The sequence below is a fragment of the Phaseolus vulgaris genome, chromosome 6, assembly GCF_051622355.1.
Source record: "Phaseolus vulgaris cultivar YP4 chromosome 6, ASM5162235v1, whole genome shotgun sequence".
Taxonomy (NCBI): Eukaryota; Viridiplantae; Streptophyta; class Magnoliopsida; order Fabales; family Fabaceae; genus Phaseolus; species Phaseolus vulgaris.
The window spans coordinates 26,676,148-26,694,448 of NC_143503.1; the positions used below are offsets into that span (position 1 = coordinate 26,676,148).

Sequence of the window (18,301 nt, forward strand, 5' to 3'; positions counted from 1 at the left end):
AAAACTTATGTTTAATGACATTGCTTTTTTTAGCCTGACATTTTTTAAATGTTTTGCTTTCTATTTAATATCATTTTCAAAGTTAAAAAAAATATTAATTTTATTTATTTATTTATAGTATTTGTACTTAATCTTCAATTATATATGTGTATAGATATGTGCTTACTGTGATATGAAAATGAAAAGAGAAAAATATAACATTTTATAAATATTTGATTAAAGTCAAATTTCTTGAAAGGAAAAAACTCTAAATGTTATCTAATAAATGTAAGTTTTGATTAATATGACAAAACGCTAATTAATGTCTTAAAGATATCATTTAAGAAGAAAAAAAATATTAAAAATATTTTTCACTCTGATAAATAGAATATAAAAATTATTTAAACCTAGTTCGTAAAGTATAGTCAAAATTATTTAATTGCGAGAGTCTTGAGACACCTACTAGTGAGATTGAAATTATTATTACTTACTTTGTACCCTATGGGTATATTATCTTATTTATATTAAATTATATTTAAAAAAAAAACTCATCCAGAAATTATCAATGTACTGTTCGTTTAGGAAGTTAGTGTTGCGTCATAATTTTGTTCTGAAAAGGCACCTCAATGGATTAGAGTAAGAGAATATATATAAACTACCATTAACATCGAGTGATGTAAGACTATAATCGTAATATTTAATATTTTTTATAACTATTATCGTATAAGAAAAATGTCAATTCGGGAGGGGAGAGGTATTATAAACACATGTTGTGAATACTATTATTTCTGACAAAGACAAATGGGTATATTTTTTATTTTTTTTTATGCTTCACAAGTGGACATTTTATAATTAACAAAACTCATGAAATATGCGATGGTAGTTGAAGGAGAGTAACTACCAAAATTATAAATGTACTGAATTATAATTTATGACTATGAATTTAAATAGATTTGACGAACCTTTTCAATTTTGGATGGCCATTTACTGGTCTTTCTTTTATTTTTATAAAAATATTTCAAATGTGAATAACGTTTTATTTATATGCATCTTGGATAAAAATATTATATTATTATTTAATAAAAAAGTTTAATTAAATTTTAAATGTATTATAAATTTAAGTATTTTTAATTAAGTTTCAATTAAAAAAATTGTTCTATCAATCACTTAAAATATATATTTATATTTTCAATTGTATTTTTGTTGTCTAATTTTTATTTTATCTTACTGTCTTATGGGATTTCGCTATTAATATAAAATGGTATTGTGAAAATGACAAGAGATATTATTATTTTTATTAAAAACAAGGGACATTTATTATTTTTATTAAATAATAATTTTCAATGAGTTGTGAAAATTGTATGGTTTTAAAAGTTCCCCATTTAGAACAAGTCCGAGTTTTAAATATTGTATAAGATATATTAATAATCACGTGCAACTTTCTATCATGTTAAACCTTATTGAAACTTAGCTTTATTAGGGATGATAATTTGTCTGCCTTGTATTTAGTCCATAAAAAGCAGATTGGACCCGTTCATTTCATATAAAATTTACGAGTTAATTTTGTTAGTTCATTTCATATAATATTTGGGTTGGACTTACGAGTTAACTTCCATAAACAAAATCTTAAAAAAAAACTACATCCAAATGTTGTAACAATAATTTATTTTAATGTTTTATAAGTTTGTCATTAAGAATAAAATTTAAATAAGTTAAATAAACATATAATGTTAATATTTTATATCAAGTAAATACGTCAAAATTAGATTTTTATAAACAAGGAAACATCTATTTAGAAAAAAACTATAATAATGTGTCTTAATTTTAAAAATATTATTATTGTTTTATTTCAATATTAAAATATATTAATTTTTTCTATTATGGATTATGAGGATCAATCTGTCCCACTACGACATTTACCCGCGTAGACTTCTGGTTAACCAATTAGATTAAAATCTTAAGTACTTTTGTCTTCCACGAAATAGGTTTGAAGTCAGAGATTCAACAGCGACAATTTGTATGCATACTTTTATAAATCTATGGAAAAAAATGCTTAGAATAGTTGTTGTGTACAATTCAACAAGAAAAAAAAATGATTTAAGATACATATATATTATAGTGGAGATGGTTGTTTGATAAAATGCACATAACTATGGTTGACCATAATAAGAAACTTTGTCGGTATACTTTGATCGCTTTTCAACTTTAGCCTTCTCACTTTTAGTATCCTTAGATAATCAACTTAGTATTTTATTCATTTTTATTATTATCACAACAATTTTTATAAGATTAATATTTCTTATTTTCCAACAAAAAAAACTCATTTTTTATAGTAAAAAAAAATATGAATTACTTCAGAACTGATTCAATCCTTATACATCTTGAACTGAATGCCCATAACAGTCCAAATAACAACCATCTCTCACAAACAACAAAAAGAATCACCAATTCAACCTACCACACTAATCACATGTTTTTAATAAAACACATACAAATCAATGGATCAAGATACCAATTAAAAAAGGAAAAACAAGCAGAAGGAACTTTAGAAGTAACTCAAAATCATACTTTCACTTTAACCAAAGAGAAAATTTCAAAATGATCAATCACTTATCTTTTGAAAATATGCTTATTCATATGACGTCAAAACTTACTACCCAAAGCAATCTAAATATTTTCAAAAGCTAGGTTGACAACAACAGCAGTAACGCCAATTAAATTAAAATGCAAAAAATGTAAAACATACTCAAGATGATCGGCCGACTTCACCCCTACCCAAACATAACAAAGATTTCACACTAGTCAAACAAATATACATTCAAAAAAACAAATGTATAAGAAAATGATAAAAAATGGTAAGAAGAAAAGATGTTTCTTATTCTCTTATGTGTATATTACATCACTCGTGTATAGGAAATATATAGGGAGTTTCTCTCTCCCAAATTACAATCTAATTAGGTAGGATACTAATCCTGAGATTCTATAATTATTAAATTAATTGCATATAATTAGGTACAATATCGTCAAATATTGCATATAATTTTATAATTATTATTTCCTTAATACTCCCCCTCAAGTTGGTAGGTGAAGATCAAGAACCCCCAACTTGTGTCGTAGCGTCAAAAATCGTTCCTTGCCCAATGCCTTCGTAAAAATATCTGTGAGCTGATACTGTGTCGGTACATATGAAGGACTGATTATCCCAGCTTGTAATTTTTCGCGCACAATGTGGCAGTCTATCTCAATGTGTTTTGTGCGTTCATGAAATACTGGGTTTGCTGCTATATGTAATGTCGCTTGATTGTCACAGAAAAAGTTGAGCTGGCAAGTTACATGACACCTTTAAATCCTGCAACAGATATCGCAACCAAACTATCTCCAAACAAGTATTGGCCATTGCGCGGTCCGCTGATGATCTTGATACGTTTGTCTGTTTTTTTGACTTCCATGAGATAATAGATGAACCAAGAAAAATGCAATATCCAGATCTCCGAGTTGTCTGACAACCTCCCCAGTCTGAGTCGCAATAAGCTGTCAATGTCAGATTGTTTTCGGATGGCAATAACAATCCTTGTCCTGGTGATCCTTTGATGTACTTTAGGACTCTAATTGCGGCATCCCAATGAGGTTTCCGTGGATCCTGTATATATTGACTTAGGGTCCGAACCGAAAATGCTATGTCAGGCCGAGTAACCGTGAGGTATATCAGTCGTCCCACGAGTCGCCTGTATTTGACTGGATCCTTTAATAACTCTCCATCGTCTGGTGTGAGTTTTAGGTATTGTTCCATTGGAAATTTGTCTGGACGAGCACCTGTGAGTCTCGTATCCTGCAAAATATCAAGCGCATATTTTCTTTGGGACATGTAAATATCAGCTTTGGAACGGGAAAATTCAATCCCTAGAAAATATTTTAGGTCTCCAAGATCTTTAATGCGAAATTGTTGTAATAAACAATCTTTAACACGCTGAATTTCTGTCAAATCATTTCCTGTCAGAAGAATATCATCCACATAAATCAAAAGGGCAATAAATGATGAGTTATTTTGTCTTGTGAATAGAGAGTAATCTGTCTTGGACGGTTGAAATCCTACCGATTTAATCACATGAGAAAATGTTGAAAACCATGTTCGAGATGCTTGTTTGAGACCATAAAGGGATTTGTTGAGTCGACATACAATGTTCTCCCCTGTCGATGATGTCCGGGTGGCAAGTCCATGTAAATGATTTCATGCAATGTGCCATGTAAGAAGGCATTTTGCACATCTAGCTGGTGAGTAAACCAATTTCTGGCTGCTGCAATGGTGAGGAGACACCTCAAAGTTGTTAATTTTGCTGTTGGTGAAAAAGTTTCAGAATAGTCGACACCTTCAATCTGAGTGTACCCCTTTGCGACAAGGCGCGCCTTATATCTGTCGACGCTACCATCTGAGTTGTACTTTATTTTATAGACCCATTTGCATCCGATGGGTTTCTGTCCAGCGGGTAACGATGTCAAGGTCCACGTTTGATTTAGCTGCAAGGCGGAAAGCTCTTCGTCCATTGCTTTTTGCCAATTTGGATCAAGGATAGCTTGAGCATAAGTGTGAGGTTCTTTGGTGGCTGTGATGTTAGCAAGATATGCACTATGTGTAGAAGAAAATCGTGAATTAGAAAGAAAATGATGCATAGTTCCATTCGGTCGGTCTTGGGCAGTGGTCGAATGATTGGCTTGGGATCCCGTTACGTAGTCTTGAAGCCAGGAAGGTTGGGTTGATGTGCGACTGGATCGTCGAACAGGAAGGTCGGTTGGAGAAGGTTTGGTAATGGGTGCTAAACTTCTTGGCATGGGAGAAGAAGGTTGGTCTACTGGAGGTTCAGGTGTATTTTGACGAGTAGGAGAAGAAGGTTGGTTTGATGGAGGTTCAGGTGCATTGTGACGAGTACGAGAAGAGGGTTGGTTTGCTGATAATAAAAAAAAAAAAAAAAAAAAAAAAAAAAAAAACGAGAAGAGGGTTGGTTTGATGGAGGTTCAGGTGTATTGTGACGAGTAGGAGAAAAAGGTTGGTTTGATGGAGGTTCAAGTGCATTGTGATGAGTAAGAGAAGAAGGTTGATCGAGTGAATGTTGGACAGGAGTGGGTAAGTCAATGTCAATAGTAGGCAAAATACCTTGTAATGGAGGTGAGGATTGTGTCTGTGACTGTTGGCAGAATGGGAAAACACTTTCATGGAAGATGACATCCCGACTTGTAAAAAAAGTGTCTGCATCTATATCAAATAATTTGTATGCCTTTTGACTGTGAGGATAACCAATGAAGATGCATTGTCGGGCACGCGAATCAAATTTTTGCTTAGGTGAAACAACAGTTGCGTAACAAAGGCAACCAAAAGTTTTTAGGTGAGAAAGTGAAGGTGGTTGATTATATAGTAACTCAAAAGGTGATTTATTTTTTGGTGATGGCAAGCGATTAATGATATATGTGGCGGTTAAAACGCATTCTCCCCAAAATTCTAATGGTAAATTGGACTGAAATAGGAGGGCTCGTGCTGTGTTTAAAACATGTCTATGTTTGCGTTCTACTACCGTGTAAACGCAAGTGCGTTGACATTCAATACCTTTTTTGAGAAAAAAATCATACATTGAAATAAATTCCAGTCTGTTGTCAACGCGGATGGTTTTAATAGATGCCTGAAATTGATTTTGTGCAAATGTAATGAATGACTCTAAGAGATGTTGGGTTTCAAATTTGTGATTCATAAGAAATAACCAAGTACATATAGTATAGTCATCGACTATAGTGAGAAAAAAACGTTTTCCAAAATGAGTTGGGGTTTTATGAGGACCCCAAATGTCACAATGCAATAGATTAAATGGAGAATGAGATTTTAGCTTTGGGACAAATACTACAATGATTATGAATGGGAATGAGATTTTTACTGATAGGGATATGTAGTAGGGAAGATACAAGTTGTAGACACGCTGGAGAAGGATGTCCAAGGCGCTTGTGCCATAAGTTAGGATCGGTCGATATTTGAGATGCGTGGGCTTGGTTTGGAAGAGGGGACATGTAGTATAAGCCTGCGTGTTGTTTACCCGAGCCAATCATCCTCCCCGTAGCCAAGTCCTGTAAAACGCAACCATGTGGAGTAAAAACGATACAACAATGAACGGGTTATCTTACTAATGGACATGAGATTTAAATTAAAAGAAGGAACACAAAGAACATCTTTGAGAGTGATTTTGTCATTGAATTTAATTGTGCCTGTAGATGAGATGGGCGCAGTTGAGCTTGTGGGCAGATTAACATTTGAAATAAATGATGATGAAGTGTGTGTGAAAAATTGTGAATCAGATGCAATGTGATGGGTTGCTCCGCTATCCAAAATCCATGGTTTCGTAAAAGCAGAATTAGAAGAGGAGTTATGGGCAAGCAGACCTGCAGAGCTAACAAACGTGTCAATCGTTATTGTTGAGCAAGTAAATAGCCCTTGCCAATGGTTGAATTTGTTCGGCACTGAAGTGTTGTACGAGGTTTCTATCGGACTTGTTACTGGTGCCTTCTTTGCCAGACATGATTTTTTATTTAGGGGATAAAAATGGAGAGGCTGTCAGGGTACAAAGATCGGTGCTCTGATAGCATATAAGAAAATGATAAAAATGATAAGAAGAAAAGATGTTTCTTATTATGTGTATATTACATCACTCAGGTATAGGAAATACATAGGGAGTTTCTCTCTCCCAAATTACAATCTAATTAGATAGGATACTAATCATGAGATTCTATAATTATTAAATTAATTGCATATAATTTTATAATTATTATTTCCTTAATAAAATGAGTTATAATCTCATTTTTCTCCTTACAAAAACAACAAACCGTATTATCCACCACAACACCACGAAAAAGACACTCATATTTGATGCAGAACTAAAAGTGAATAGTAATTTGTCAAAAATTTAACATTTTCTTAATTGAATTAGTCTATGCAGCAAACATTTGCAGACACATGTGAAAGTGGATGAAATTGAAACGAGTTAAACTGAACTTGTCGAAAAGAAAATGTCAAAGAGTTATCTAAGACCATGGAAAATAGAGAAGGAGCAAGTGTTGGTTACGGAAGAGAAGAAGAGAATGGAATGTGTAGGTGTTCATCCATAAACATAACACATGCCTAGTTAGGAAAGACACAAGAACTAGGTTTCCACAAATAACTGACTTGTACGGAATGTTTTAGATTAATTGTACCATATATTGATTGGTAAATTTTGAACAGAAAACGACGAACATGTTTCAACGCAGGTATCGAGAACAATACCAAGATTGTTCTAACATCCCTGAAAGAGTTGGTATGCTAGCATTAGTATTTGTATAAGCAACAAAAATTGAATTCGTGTTAAAGTTTTTTTAGTTTTCATCTCTGCATAATGAAGGTGAGTTTATTTATTACACCAAACATGCTCTTGACCAGAATAATTATTGTTGGAAAACAATATTATGAATCGTTCTCATTGGATCAACTTAACATAAATAACTTTCAACAACTATCCCAACAAAATTAAATAGAGATAACATATTCGGACTTCTTCTATGGATCAAAATTTGAATTATAGAAGCACATATTTATTTTTCTTATTGCTAGTAGACAAAAAGAAAAGCCTAAGCAGCTCTCGTATCTACGTTCTAGAATACTTCTGTTTATTTTATTTTATTTTTTTTGTATTCTTCTGTGTGATTTTGGCGAAAAAGTCGAATTATGGAAGCGCAGATGTTTTCTTGTCATAAATCAAAACCTACCACTTTTTGAATAACAATGCACATTCTAAAGAAATGAAAGTTTGAAGTATGACAATGGTATATAACTTTTAATGTCATTGATTTAGATTTAAATATAAATATATAATAAAGAATAAATTTGTAATTAAATTATATAAAAAATATTAAAATAACAATATTGAGATTGTATTGTAGTTGTAGAAAAAAATAGAATTATCAATAAATATATCATTATTTCATTCTAAAATAAAATACACGTTTTTTGATGACGAAAGCTAATAGTACCCTGCCACGTATATTTATATACAACCGGATACGACTCATATACAACTGTGCGTATTCCTATTTAAACTATATAAATCAAACTAATCTATAATTATATTTATAGTTGAAGATATATTTTTTTATGTTTTTTAAATGTTAAGAAATGACTAAAGGAATGTTCTTCTTTTGTAGTATTTATAGTGCATTGCTGTTTAATGTCACTTGATCGTTATGAAACTCTATATATTTGTAATGGGTTGTGATTTATTATGAAATTATTTGAGATTTTGGTATATAAATTAGTTTATATTATTAATAAATAATTTTTAAATTAATATTTAATTAATTAAAAATATTTTAGTTACCAACTTTATAATATAAATAATTAGAAGTAAACACCTTACTAGCTAATTAGATAATAATTTAAAAACTATTTATCAATAATAGAAATTAATTTAAATATAAAAAAATTAGTCTCTAAAATAATATATAATTTAGTCAATACAACAATTAATTATTTTTTTTTTATCTAAATCTAGTTTTTATTTAATTATTTTCCAGTAGTGATAGGTTGTTTCGTTTTGTTATATTTGTTAATCGTCTGAAATTCTCCTTAACTTATTCAAGAAGTTGCACCTTTTAATCCTTAGTCATCTTTGGGTGATGTTGTTGACTTTTAAGCATAACCTTATGTTAATTGGTCATAGGATGTTCTAATGAGTATTTTGTCAGCCTATGCCTACCTCAGTCACCTTGGACTATGGATGGAAAATTGTCATAAAGATAGATATTGTAATAGTTATTACTTCTTCTCAATTATATACCTAAATTTTATATGTTTAGTATTAATATGAGTTTCTTTAAGTCCTCACAAAACTATATACTTTATTATAAGTTTAATAAAGAGCTTGTATAGAACTTCCATGTGCATATGTATATGTACATATTATAGTCATAAAAGATCACCATACAAACAACATATATAACAATAAACTATTGAAATTATTTCTTCAACGTAACATAAATGTATGTAAAAGAAAACATTAAATTTGGCAATATGCAAACAAAAGATTACATATGATTAAAATCATATAAATTACATGTGAATCTATACATCAAAAGACACTCAACAAATGGAAAATCAACTAATGTCTCCCAGAAGACTTGTATTAAGTATGTTATAAGAAACTAATATCTGATCTAATCTAATATTTAGATTAACAAGTGATAAATGTCAGATTTTAGTAATATTGCATATTAAAATACAGATACTTATGGGTATTAATTGCTAAAATAAGTATTAAATAACCCCGCTTATGAAATTAATTGCTAAAATAAGTATAAAATAATTCCGCTTATGGGTATTAATTACTAAAAATAAGCATAAAATAATCCCTAGTTTATGAAATTATACTTATTTTTTACATATTTTGTGATTTTAATTTAAATAAGAATGATTTATTCCCAAATTTGTGTTAATTTCAAGATTCTTGGCAATAATAGAGATAATTGGGCAAAAGGAGAATATACAAAGCTAAAAATGGAAAATTGGAATATACCAGCGTCACCAAAGCTACCCTAAACTCCCAAAAAACCAAGACGCCAGTGGATCTCGCTCAAGCAAGCTCATTCTCGCTTGAGCGAGGTTGCTCTAGTAACTTTGAGCCTTTTCACGTGCTTCTCGTCCAGGCGAGTCCATTATCGTCCAAGCGAGAAGTCACTTAAGCCCAAGCAAATTAGGTTAAATAAGAGACTTGAGACACAACCCTAGATATCAGTGATTGAGAAGAAAACATCATTGAGTAAATTGTAATCCAATTGGAAGAATAAGAGGTGTTAGAAACCCTAGAGGAGGCCACCTTTAAGGAAAAACATCCAAAATCTTCTTTTCTTGCTCTCCCAATTAGATAATTTTATCCTCTAATAAATAAATAAAATTATTTATTTATCTAATAGCAAAGAATTGAATAACTCCTCTTTATTTGAAAATATTCTCCTTTTAAAAATAAAAACTACATAATTTTTTTAATACTATTTACAAAAATTATACATATATATTAAATTATATGATTTTTTTTTATTTTTTTAATTAATTATTTATATAAAAAATAAAATTATAAAACCATAAAAAATATACATATATATTTTTTTAATATAATGAAGATATGAATACACAAACTAGTATATATAAATTAATTAATGATTTATGACTAATTTATATATAAATTAATTTTGGTTGGCAGAAAACTGTTCAAAATGTTCTTAATCACTTATTAGGTTGCTGATAAGTATAAATATTAAGTGTACTTTTTTCATATTATAACCCCAGGTTCTGGACAGTAAATTATAACTTTTGGATTAACAATCAAATTAGTTTATTTGTTTTCATTACTTTGCTTAATGAGATGCCATATACATTTATTGTTTCTGCAGACAATGATGTTGACAAGTGTCATTGATTTATTTAACTTGGTACTGAAAGCGTTCTCCAATGTGCTTGATGTTTTCATAATTAATTCTGATGGAGAGCATGTTATGTAATAGCGACCTATATAGAACATGAAACCTTTTCGCACTTTTCATTCTTCAAAGTGAAAGTGATTTTCGAAGAAAACAAACACTGCAGAATCAAAAATTTCACTTTCTACCATTATTGTGTGGGAGATTATAGATTAGATTCAGATAAGATCACTTTTTATTAAGTATATAAATAAAAGAAATCATATTTTATAAGCAAATTTTGTTAAGATAATTTAAAATTAAATATCCTTTTTATATAATATTAAAATTTATCACTTATAAATATATGATTTCATACATAAAATAAAATGTATTTCTGTATACAACGATAAATTAACATAAATACACACCAGAGAGTGTTAGACATGCATTGGAAAGTTTTTGGTACATTAACTTAAATTCTTTTGTGTTTATTTTGCTTATTTGTCTGCTTGCATATGTTATTTGAGGTTATTTTTATCCTTTGAATGACTACACTAAGTTGCAGTTATTTGGCAACAATGTTCTAATTGCTGACTACATACCATCATGAAAAAACAGGAATACCAAAAAAGAGCATGTGAATTGCAAAGTCCTCACTCGATGTATTGTGAAACCAACAGGAAGAACACAGTTAATAATAAAGTGTTCTTTTTAGCCAATCACAGTGAATGCATCCATGTAAATTCTGTCAAGCTTCTGCTTGCCAACCATGAACATCTGATAATTACCTCACAAATGCTAAAAAGATAAGTATAGTGCCTATAATAATGTGACATTTATACTGTCATTTCATTAGATAATTGCACCAGAGAATTTTGAGAAGCAACATGCATGATGTATACTATGCATTTTTTATAAAATTTCGAACATTTACACCCAATCAACATAACTTATACATAGACTGCAGAACATCAAACATGTTCATCCGGTAGGCTGAGCAACCGCGTAAACGTAAGTATCCGACTAGTCGGTCTCTCGGTCATTCCATTCCACATCCTACAGATTAATTAGCAATATCATTAAACAAATATCATGCGGTAATCACACTAAAATCACGATTAGGAGTCAAATTGAACTTAATTGGACCGCATTATTACTAGTACCATAAATTCCAAAATCATAGTTATAAATAGGAAGTCATTCCTCATGAAAAGAGTAATGTAACTCTAATCCAAAACTTAGAACACTCATATCCTTAAAATTGACTTAAAAGAAGTGTCATCACAGGTATCTCTAGCAAAAACAATAGGACAAGAGGACCAGAGACTGGAAGAATACAGCAAGTGAGGAAAGTTCCGTTTCTACAACACTATTTTGTAAGAACAAAACCTAAATGTAAACTAACAAAGATAAACTTGACATCAATAAATGGAGGGTGTAAGATGAGGGTTAAAAAACCTGCAAAGTCTACAGGAGTCTCCCTCTGAAACATAGTGAAATTCACATCAGAAAGTTGGGACTATGGTCCCCCCAGGTGGCCCATCTCTTCTCTAATGGGTTTGGATGGAGAAATCTTGTTGAATCACCCGTAGAGAGTTAGCCAAGTTCAACAAACGGGACCTACTGTCAACTTCAACGTCGTTTGCATTACGTGACTCTTTAACCACTGAAAATCTTTATCCAACTGCAACGATGGTGACTCAAATTATCAGATTCTGTACTTTTTGATCCTAAATTTATCAATAAGAAAAGGAGAGGTGTTTGATCACGACAAACGAGAGCATTAGTGAGTAGCTCCCATTTACCTTATGACAAAATAGCTTTAAAAAACAAGACAAAAGCATTAAGTCAAGGTAGTGGCCTAGTAAACAGGATTTTTCCACTCTTATGCACTAACAGTACTATTATGTTATGAATATAGGGTAGATAGAATTGATTACGGTGATAACTGAGAAGAGTTTTGGAGTTCCCTAAGAAGGAAAAATACAACAACAACTGCCAGGCTCAGCGATTCCTTGGAGTAGCATTAAAGACATAGTTCTTGATCTTCTTCACCCAAATAACAAGTCTTGTTTTCCCTCCTTCAGAAGGTATATGGAACAAAAAGAAAAACAGATTTTAAAGGGTGAAAAGGTGCATTCATCTCTCCAGAACTCTTGATTGCCAGAAAAAAAAAGAGTCTTTTTTTGAGACTCAACATGAGGTTCATCATTACCTTGTTGGTGTTCCTATCGTTACAAAGAGCCAACATTTTGACTGTGGATGCCGCGTGGAGTGCAGTAGGAAATGAAAATCAAATCAAGAAAAGCTTAGGGGTGGATGAGAACGAAAACAAGGAAACTCCTAGACTTGAAAACTTCAGAACTTTGCTTGGACTCAAGTCACTCAACAGGTTTCACACAAGAAGGTCATGCTGCGGCGTTTTTGACTCTGACTTTGTCTCCCTCTCAGCTTCTCTGCCATCCAAAACCGAAGCTGAAGCTCCGAATTCGGAGCTGCACGTGCACCTTGGTTCCTATCAGTCACATAGGAGCATGCCACTTCGCAAGATTCAACAACAAGATAGAGGTAGCTCAGATAGAACAACACTGGTGGCTCTTGTAGTATCTGGTGGAGTTGCTACCTTAATCTGTGCACTCGGGTGTGTCTGTGTTTGCAAGAGATTTAGGAATCAGAAACGGAAACCCAATAGGACAATGCCACTCTTTAGCAAAAACGGAAGAACAGGAGGTACGTACCATCATTCATCAAGCAATGTGAGTTTAAACTCTGACCCTGATTTGCTTTACCTGGAACAAACTTGTGAGACACAAAGTATCACTTCAAGCCATAGTTCCCTAAAACGTGCAATTTATGAGAAGAAAGCGTTGAGTCAAGAAGAACATGACAATGCCAGCACTGGCAGTTCTTCCACCAAGGAAACTCTCTCTGTTCACGAGGATTTGGTATATGATGGTGGCAAAGCTTCCTCTGGAGAAAAAACTGTCCCTGAAGAAAGTCATTCATCATCAGATTACGAAAGTTTTCATTCATGTGTTGAAACAGAACCACTGTTTCTCTGTCCTACAAATGTAATTTCCGCGACAGCTCAATTTCCTTGTTCTTCTCACAATTCAACTTCAAAGGTAGAATCTAACCAATCACCATCCATTCCAAAGCATGAAGAGCAAAAGAGGAGTGAAACTTCTCAACCTAGCATTCCTCCCCCACCAAGCCCACCTCCGTTTTTGAAAGAAAACATTAACAGTGTGATCAAAACCCCACCTTCTCAACAACTGCCAAAACTCAAACCACTTCATTGGGACAAAGTAAGAGCCACTCCAGATCGAACCATGGTGTGGGATACGCTACGAACAAACTCGTTTGAGTAAGTTCTTCCTCCAATTGACCATTTAATGCATTCTATCTGTTTTTAGTTTCATCGTTTGAGAAAGTGATGAAATTTAATCAGGTTGGATGAGGTAATGATCGAGTCACTCTTTGGCTACAATTTACAAAATTCAATAAAGAACAACGAAGCAAAGAGTAAAACCCCGTCTCCTAAAGAGCATGTACTTGAGCCAAAACGGTTGCAAAACATAGCAATACTCTCTAAGGCTCTAAATATCACAGCAGCAGAAGTATGCGAGGCCCTGATACTAGGTAAAGGATCCTATTTTACAAACATGCATAATAATTTATGCTTTGACCATTAAAGTTTCAACCAACACAACATGCATGCACCTTTGCATTTACACCATATGCTGAAGATAAAATTAATGATGCTAAGTGGAAAGTCTTATTGAGTAGTGAAATAAATGCAGGGAAGGGTTTGTCTTTGCAACAACTGGAGGCACTGGTAAAAATGGTGCCAACGAAGGAAGAAGAGGATAAGCTCTTGAACTACAAGGGACGTGTCAATGAACTTGGGTTCGCTGAAAATTTTGTGAGAGTAATGCTTAGCATACCATTTGCCTTTAAACGAGTGGAAGCCATGCTTTACAGAGAAACTTTCGAAGATGAAGTGACTCACATCAGTAACTCTTTCACAATGCTAGAGGTAGCGGCAGAGTAATTAAGACCCTTTTAAAGTAGTTCATTGAAATAATCTTGAAATTTGTTAAGAATCATGAAACTATGAAGGCATGTATGTATTACTTCTTATTTAAAAGATCCCCACTCATAAATTATAAAATTTTAAGTGAGATCTCCAACACAACACATTCATACTTTCAACTGAAACTATATATTTATAATGATAACTTGATAAGGGCAAGGTCAGAGTGGACTCAGTATATACTATGAAATATTTGTATTTCTAGGGGACACATCATGATCATGTTGAAGAGTTATTGTTGACACTCTTCTGTTTTTGTTTATGAGTGCGTTTTTTGTGACACCAGGAAGCATGCAAGGAACTAAGGTCAAGCAAGTTCTTTTTGAAATTGCTCGAAGCAGTACTCAAAACAGGAAACCGCATGAACGTGGGGACAATCAGGGGAGGTGCTAGAGCCTTCAAACTTGATGCCCTTCTGAAGCTGGCTGATGTGAAAGGAACAGATGGTAAAACCACCTTGCTCCATTTCTTTGTTCAGGAGATAGTTCGCTCAGAAGGAACCAAAGCTTCAAAGAGCATCATGGGACAGAAGAGTGAAAACAGAACGGAGGAAGAGAAGGAAGAAGATTATAGAAGAATGGGACTAAACCTTGTCTCTGGTCTTAGTGCTGAGTTATGCAACGTTAAAAAGACTGCCACCATTGACTTAAACGTGCTTGCAAGTTCTGTGTCGAACCTATCAAATGGGTTGGCTAACATGCAGAACCTAGTTAAAGGGCTGTTGTATGAAGATGAAAAAAACAAGAGCTTTGTCATTTCTATGAAGTGGTTTCTTAATTATGCAGAAAGAAAGGTGCAAGAGTTGCATGGAGACGAAGATAGAGTGATGGGTGGTGTAAAAGAAGTAACCGAGTATTTTCATGGGGATGTGAATGACGAAGAGTCGAATCCACTTCAAATCTTTGTAATCGTGAGGGACTTTCTGGAGATGGTAAACAACGTGTGTAATGGGCTTAAAAGGTCTATGAAATCTCCTCGCACTCATTGCATTGAGTAGAAATCTTGTTGTGTGTTTATAAGCTTTGGAATCATGGTTACTGTGAACATTATGTTTGGGATTGAATGTATATTTGTTCCAAAATCATCAATGCACTACACAACTGTAGATAGATGACACGTGGAAGGATACAATTATAAATATGACAAGGTATGATGACATAAATTAGAGAGAAATTGTGAAGAAAATGAGAATTGTTAAGGAAGTATCTATGTATGGCATCTTTGTCAAAAGATAACTTTTCTTGTAAAAATATTGTATTCGAATCGGGGTACAAGACATACACAAAAATAAATGAGTAAAAAAAAGAGATCACAACATTATGCTTATATGAAAGGAAGTTGATATTGACACCATCTAATGCATACATCTAACATCTAAATTAATATTTTAATTGTTTTTATTTTATTTTTTACTAAATTATTATATTATTATAAGTAGTTGTCAAGTGTTTTTTAATGTTTGGAGTGTCAAATAAAAGTTTTCCTATATGAAATGGGGAAAATATAATTTTTTATCAAAGAAAGTTGTATAGTCAATGAATGTTATACTAAGAAAATTACTTCTTAAGAATTTTTTTTGGTATAATTGTCTCTATATTTAGGATTAATATTCAATTTAGTACAGTGGTATTTAAAAAATTCAATTTGATTCTTATGTTTTTTAAAATGTATTCAAAATGGTCATTTCCGTCAAGTCGTACCTTACGACGTCAAAGTGCTGCTCATGTGGCAGAGAGAGATGAGATTGAGAGATGTGAGGTATCAAGTGGCGTGGATTGAGAAGATGCAACCCTAAAGGCTTTGAAGATACTAACCTCCAATTGATTTTTCACTAACATAATCTTTCAATCCATGCCATTTGATACCTCACATCTCTTAATCTCATCTCTCTATGTCACATAAGCAACACTTGACGCCGTAAGGTGCAACTTAACCGAAATAACTAATTTGGATACATTCTAAAAATATAGGGATCAAATTGATTTTTTTTCCAGTGTGCTAAATTGAATATTAACCCTAATGCAGGGACAAATAAGGTAATTATACCAAAATTTTTAAGTGTGGATTCACATTCAGTAGAGAAAAGATACATAAAAAATATTATATATACTAGCGGATAGAAATTTAACATACATAAATAATTTTGGATGGGTCGAAATTGAAAAGCAAAACTCTTTTTTCTTTTCTTCTTGTTTGAGTTTCTCTTCTTCTTCTTCAAGTTTTTTCTCTTCTTCCATTGGTGGTTTTGAGATTGGGGATTTTGATGATGTTCAGTTAAGATTTAGGATTTACTTGGTGATAAATACAAAACAATGATGGTTCTACCAAAAAAATATAGTTGCTTGGAATGGAGTGGAGAGAATGATTGAAAGTTAATGTTATTTTATTTAACGAGAGATTTGGTGTAAGAAACGGATGAGGGTGAGAATATCCTCTTTCTTTCTTTCTTTCTCTTGTTGGCTTCAAATAAAAAATTAAAAAAATAGAAAGAAGTTAATTTGCATATAAAAACTGTCCCTTAAAATTAATTTAAAAAATTAAAAACTACTTTTATTTTTTAAGTAATTTATATGAAAGATATATTAAATCAGGGTAGAATAAGAAAAAATTTGTGGATAAAAAAAAAAAAAAAGTTACGAAGAAAAATCCTCTTGAAAGACTTACCAATCTTATTATATTAAAGTTGAGTTTGAGAAGTTTTCAGTTCCCTTGTTTTATTTTTATAATTTTTTTTCTTTCGTAATTTCACTTTTAAGATATTATCTTTCTTTGTGTTTTTTATCCCCGAGATCTCATAATAGTAAATATACTATGATTAAATTATAATATGAGTATTTATTAATGCAAAAATATTGCAAAACAACTCTATGTTAACTTAGTATGGTTTAAAATGACTAAATGTTGTAAAAAGACAATTGATACAAAGATATTTAAAAATATTTGTTTATTTTTTAAAATTCAAATATTAGAATATACTTTAACAATTAAAAATAATAAATAAACATGACATTGTTGTAACTCAATAAATTATAATTAATACTCTAATAATTTTTTTTAATTTATAATAAAAATCAAATACACAATTCAAAATAATAATAATAATAATAAATAATAATAATTAAAAAATATGATACAATAAAATAATCTATTACTATAATAAAGTAATTGGTATAAAATATTTAAAAATAAGTATATCATTTTTTAAATCCGAAAATTGAAACAAATCCTAATAATTAAATTTAACTTTTTTTCTAACTCAATAAATTATCATTTATCACTGTACCAATTTGTATTTTTAATAAAATCAATCACATAATTAGCAAATAATAATAATAATAATTAAAAAAATATGATACAATAAAAATAATTAAACATTATAAAAGAGTAACTAATTGCAAAATATTTAAAAACAAATTTTATTATTGTTAAATTCAATATCATTTAATATTCCATTTTTTAATTTTTAATAAAATAAAACACACAATTCATAAATATCTAACAATCATAAAAACATAATACAATAAAATAATTCATTTGAAAACCATATAACTTTAATAATAATTTTAAAAAATTATTTAAAAAATTAAAAAATTATTCTATATTACAATTTTTATATTTTTCTCAAAAAATAAATAAATTTTTTAAATATCAATTACTCACGCATAAGTCTTTTTTAATGGAAAAGCATAACTTTTTGAAAACAAAGTAGTTGAAATCATCCAAATCGGACTTAAACATGTGTTTATATTTTGAATTGTATCTTAA

The 18,301-nt window shown here is 31.2% G+C and overlaps 1 protein-coding gene across 1 annotated transcript; it reads left to right on the forward strand.

Annotated features, from left to right (window-relative positions):
* The first annotated feature begins 12,311 nt into the window (after positions 1–12,311).
* On the forward strand, positions 12,312–15,620 carry LOC137831680 (formin-like protein 11). Its single transcript, XM_068639456.1, has 4 exons — positions 12,312–13,807; positions 13,892–14,082; positions 14,244–14,479; positions 14,823–15,620. Exons 1-4 carry the CDS (start codon positions 12,639–12,641, stop codon positions 15,531–15,533), a joined length of 2,307 nt encoding a protein of 768 aa, XP_068495557.1. The 5' UTR covers positions 12,312–12,638; the 3' UTR covers positions 15,534–15,620.
* Positions 15,621–18,301: the final 2,681 nt, after the last annotated feature.

Bases quoted from the DNA above. Each gene is read 5' to 3' on its own strand.
- LOC137831680 (XM_068639456.1), top strand. From the start codon at position 12,639: ATGAGGTTCATCATTACCTTGTTGGTGTTCCTATCGTTACAAAGAGCC. The intron at 13,808-13,891 runs GTAAGTTCTTCC...AAATTTAATCAG, and splicing joins CTACGAACAAACTCGTTTGA to GTTGGATGAGGTAATGATCG. The intron at 14,480-14,822 runs GTAGCGGCAGAG...TTGTGACACCAG, and splicing joins ACTCTTTCACAATGCTAGAG to GAAGCATGCAAGGAACTAAG.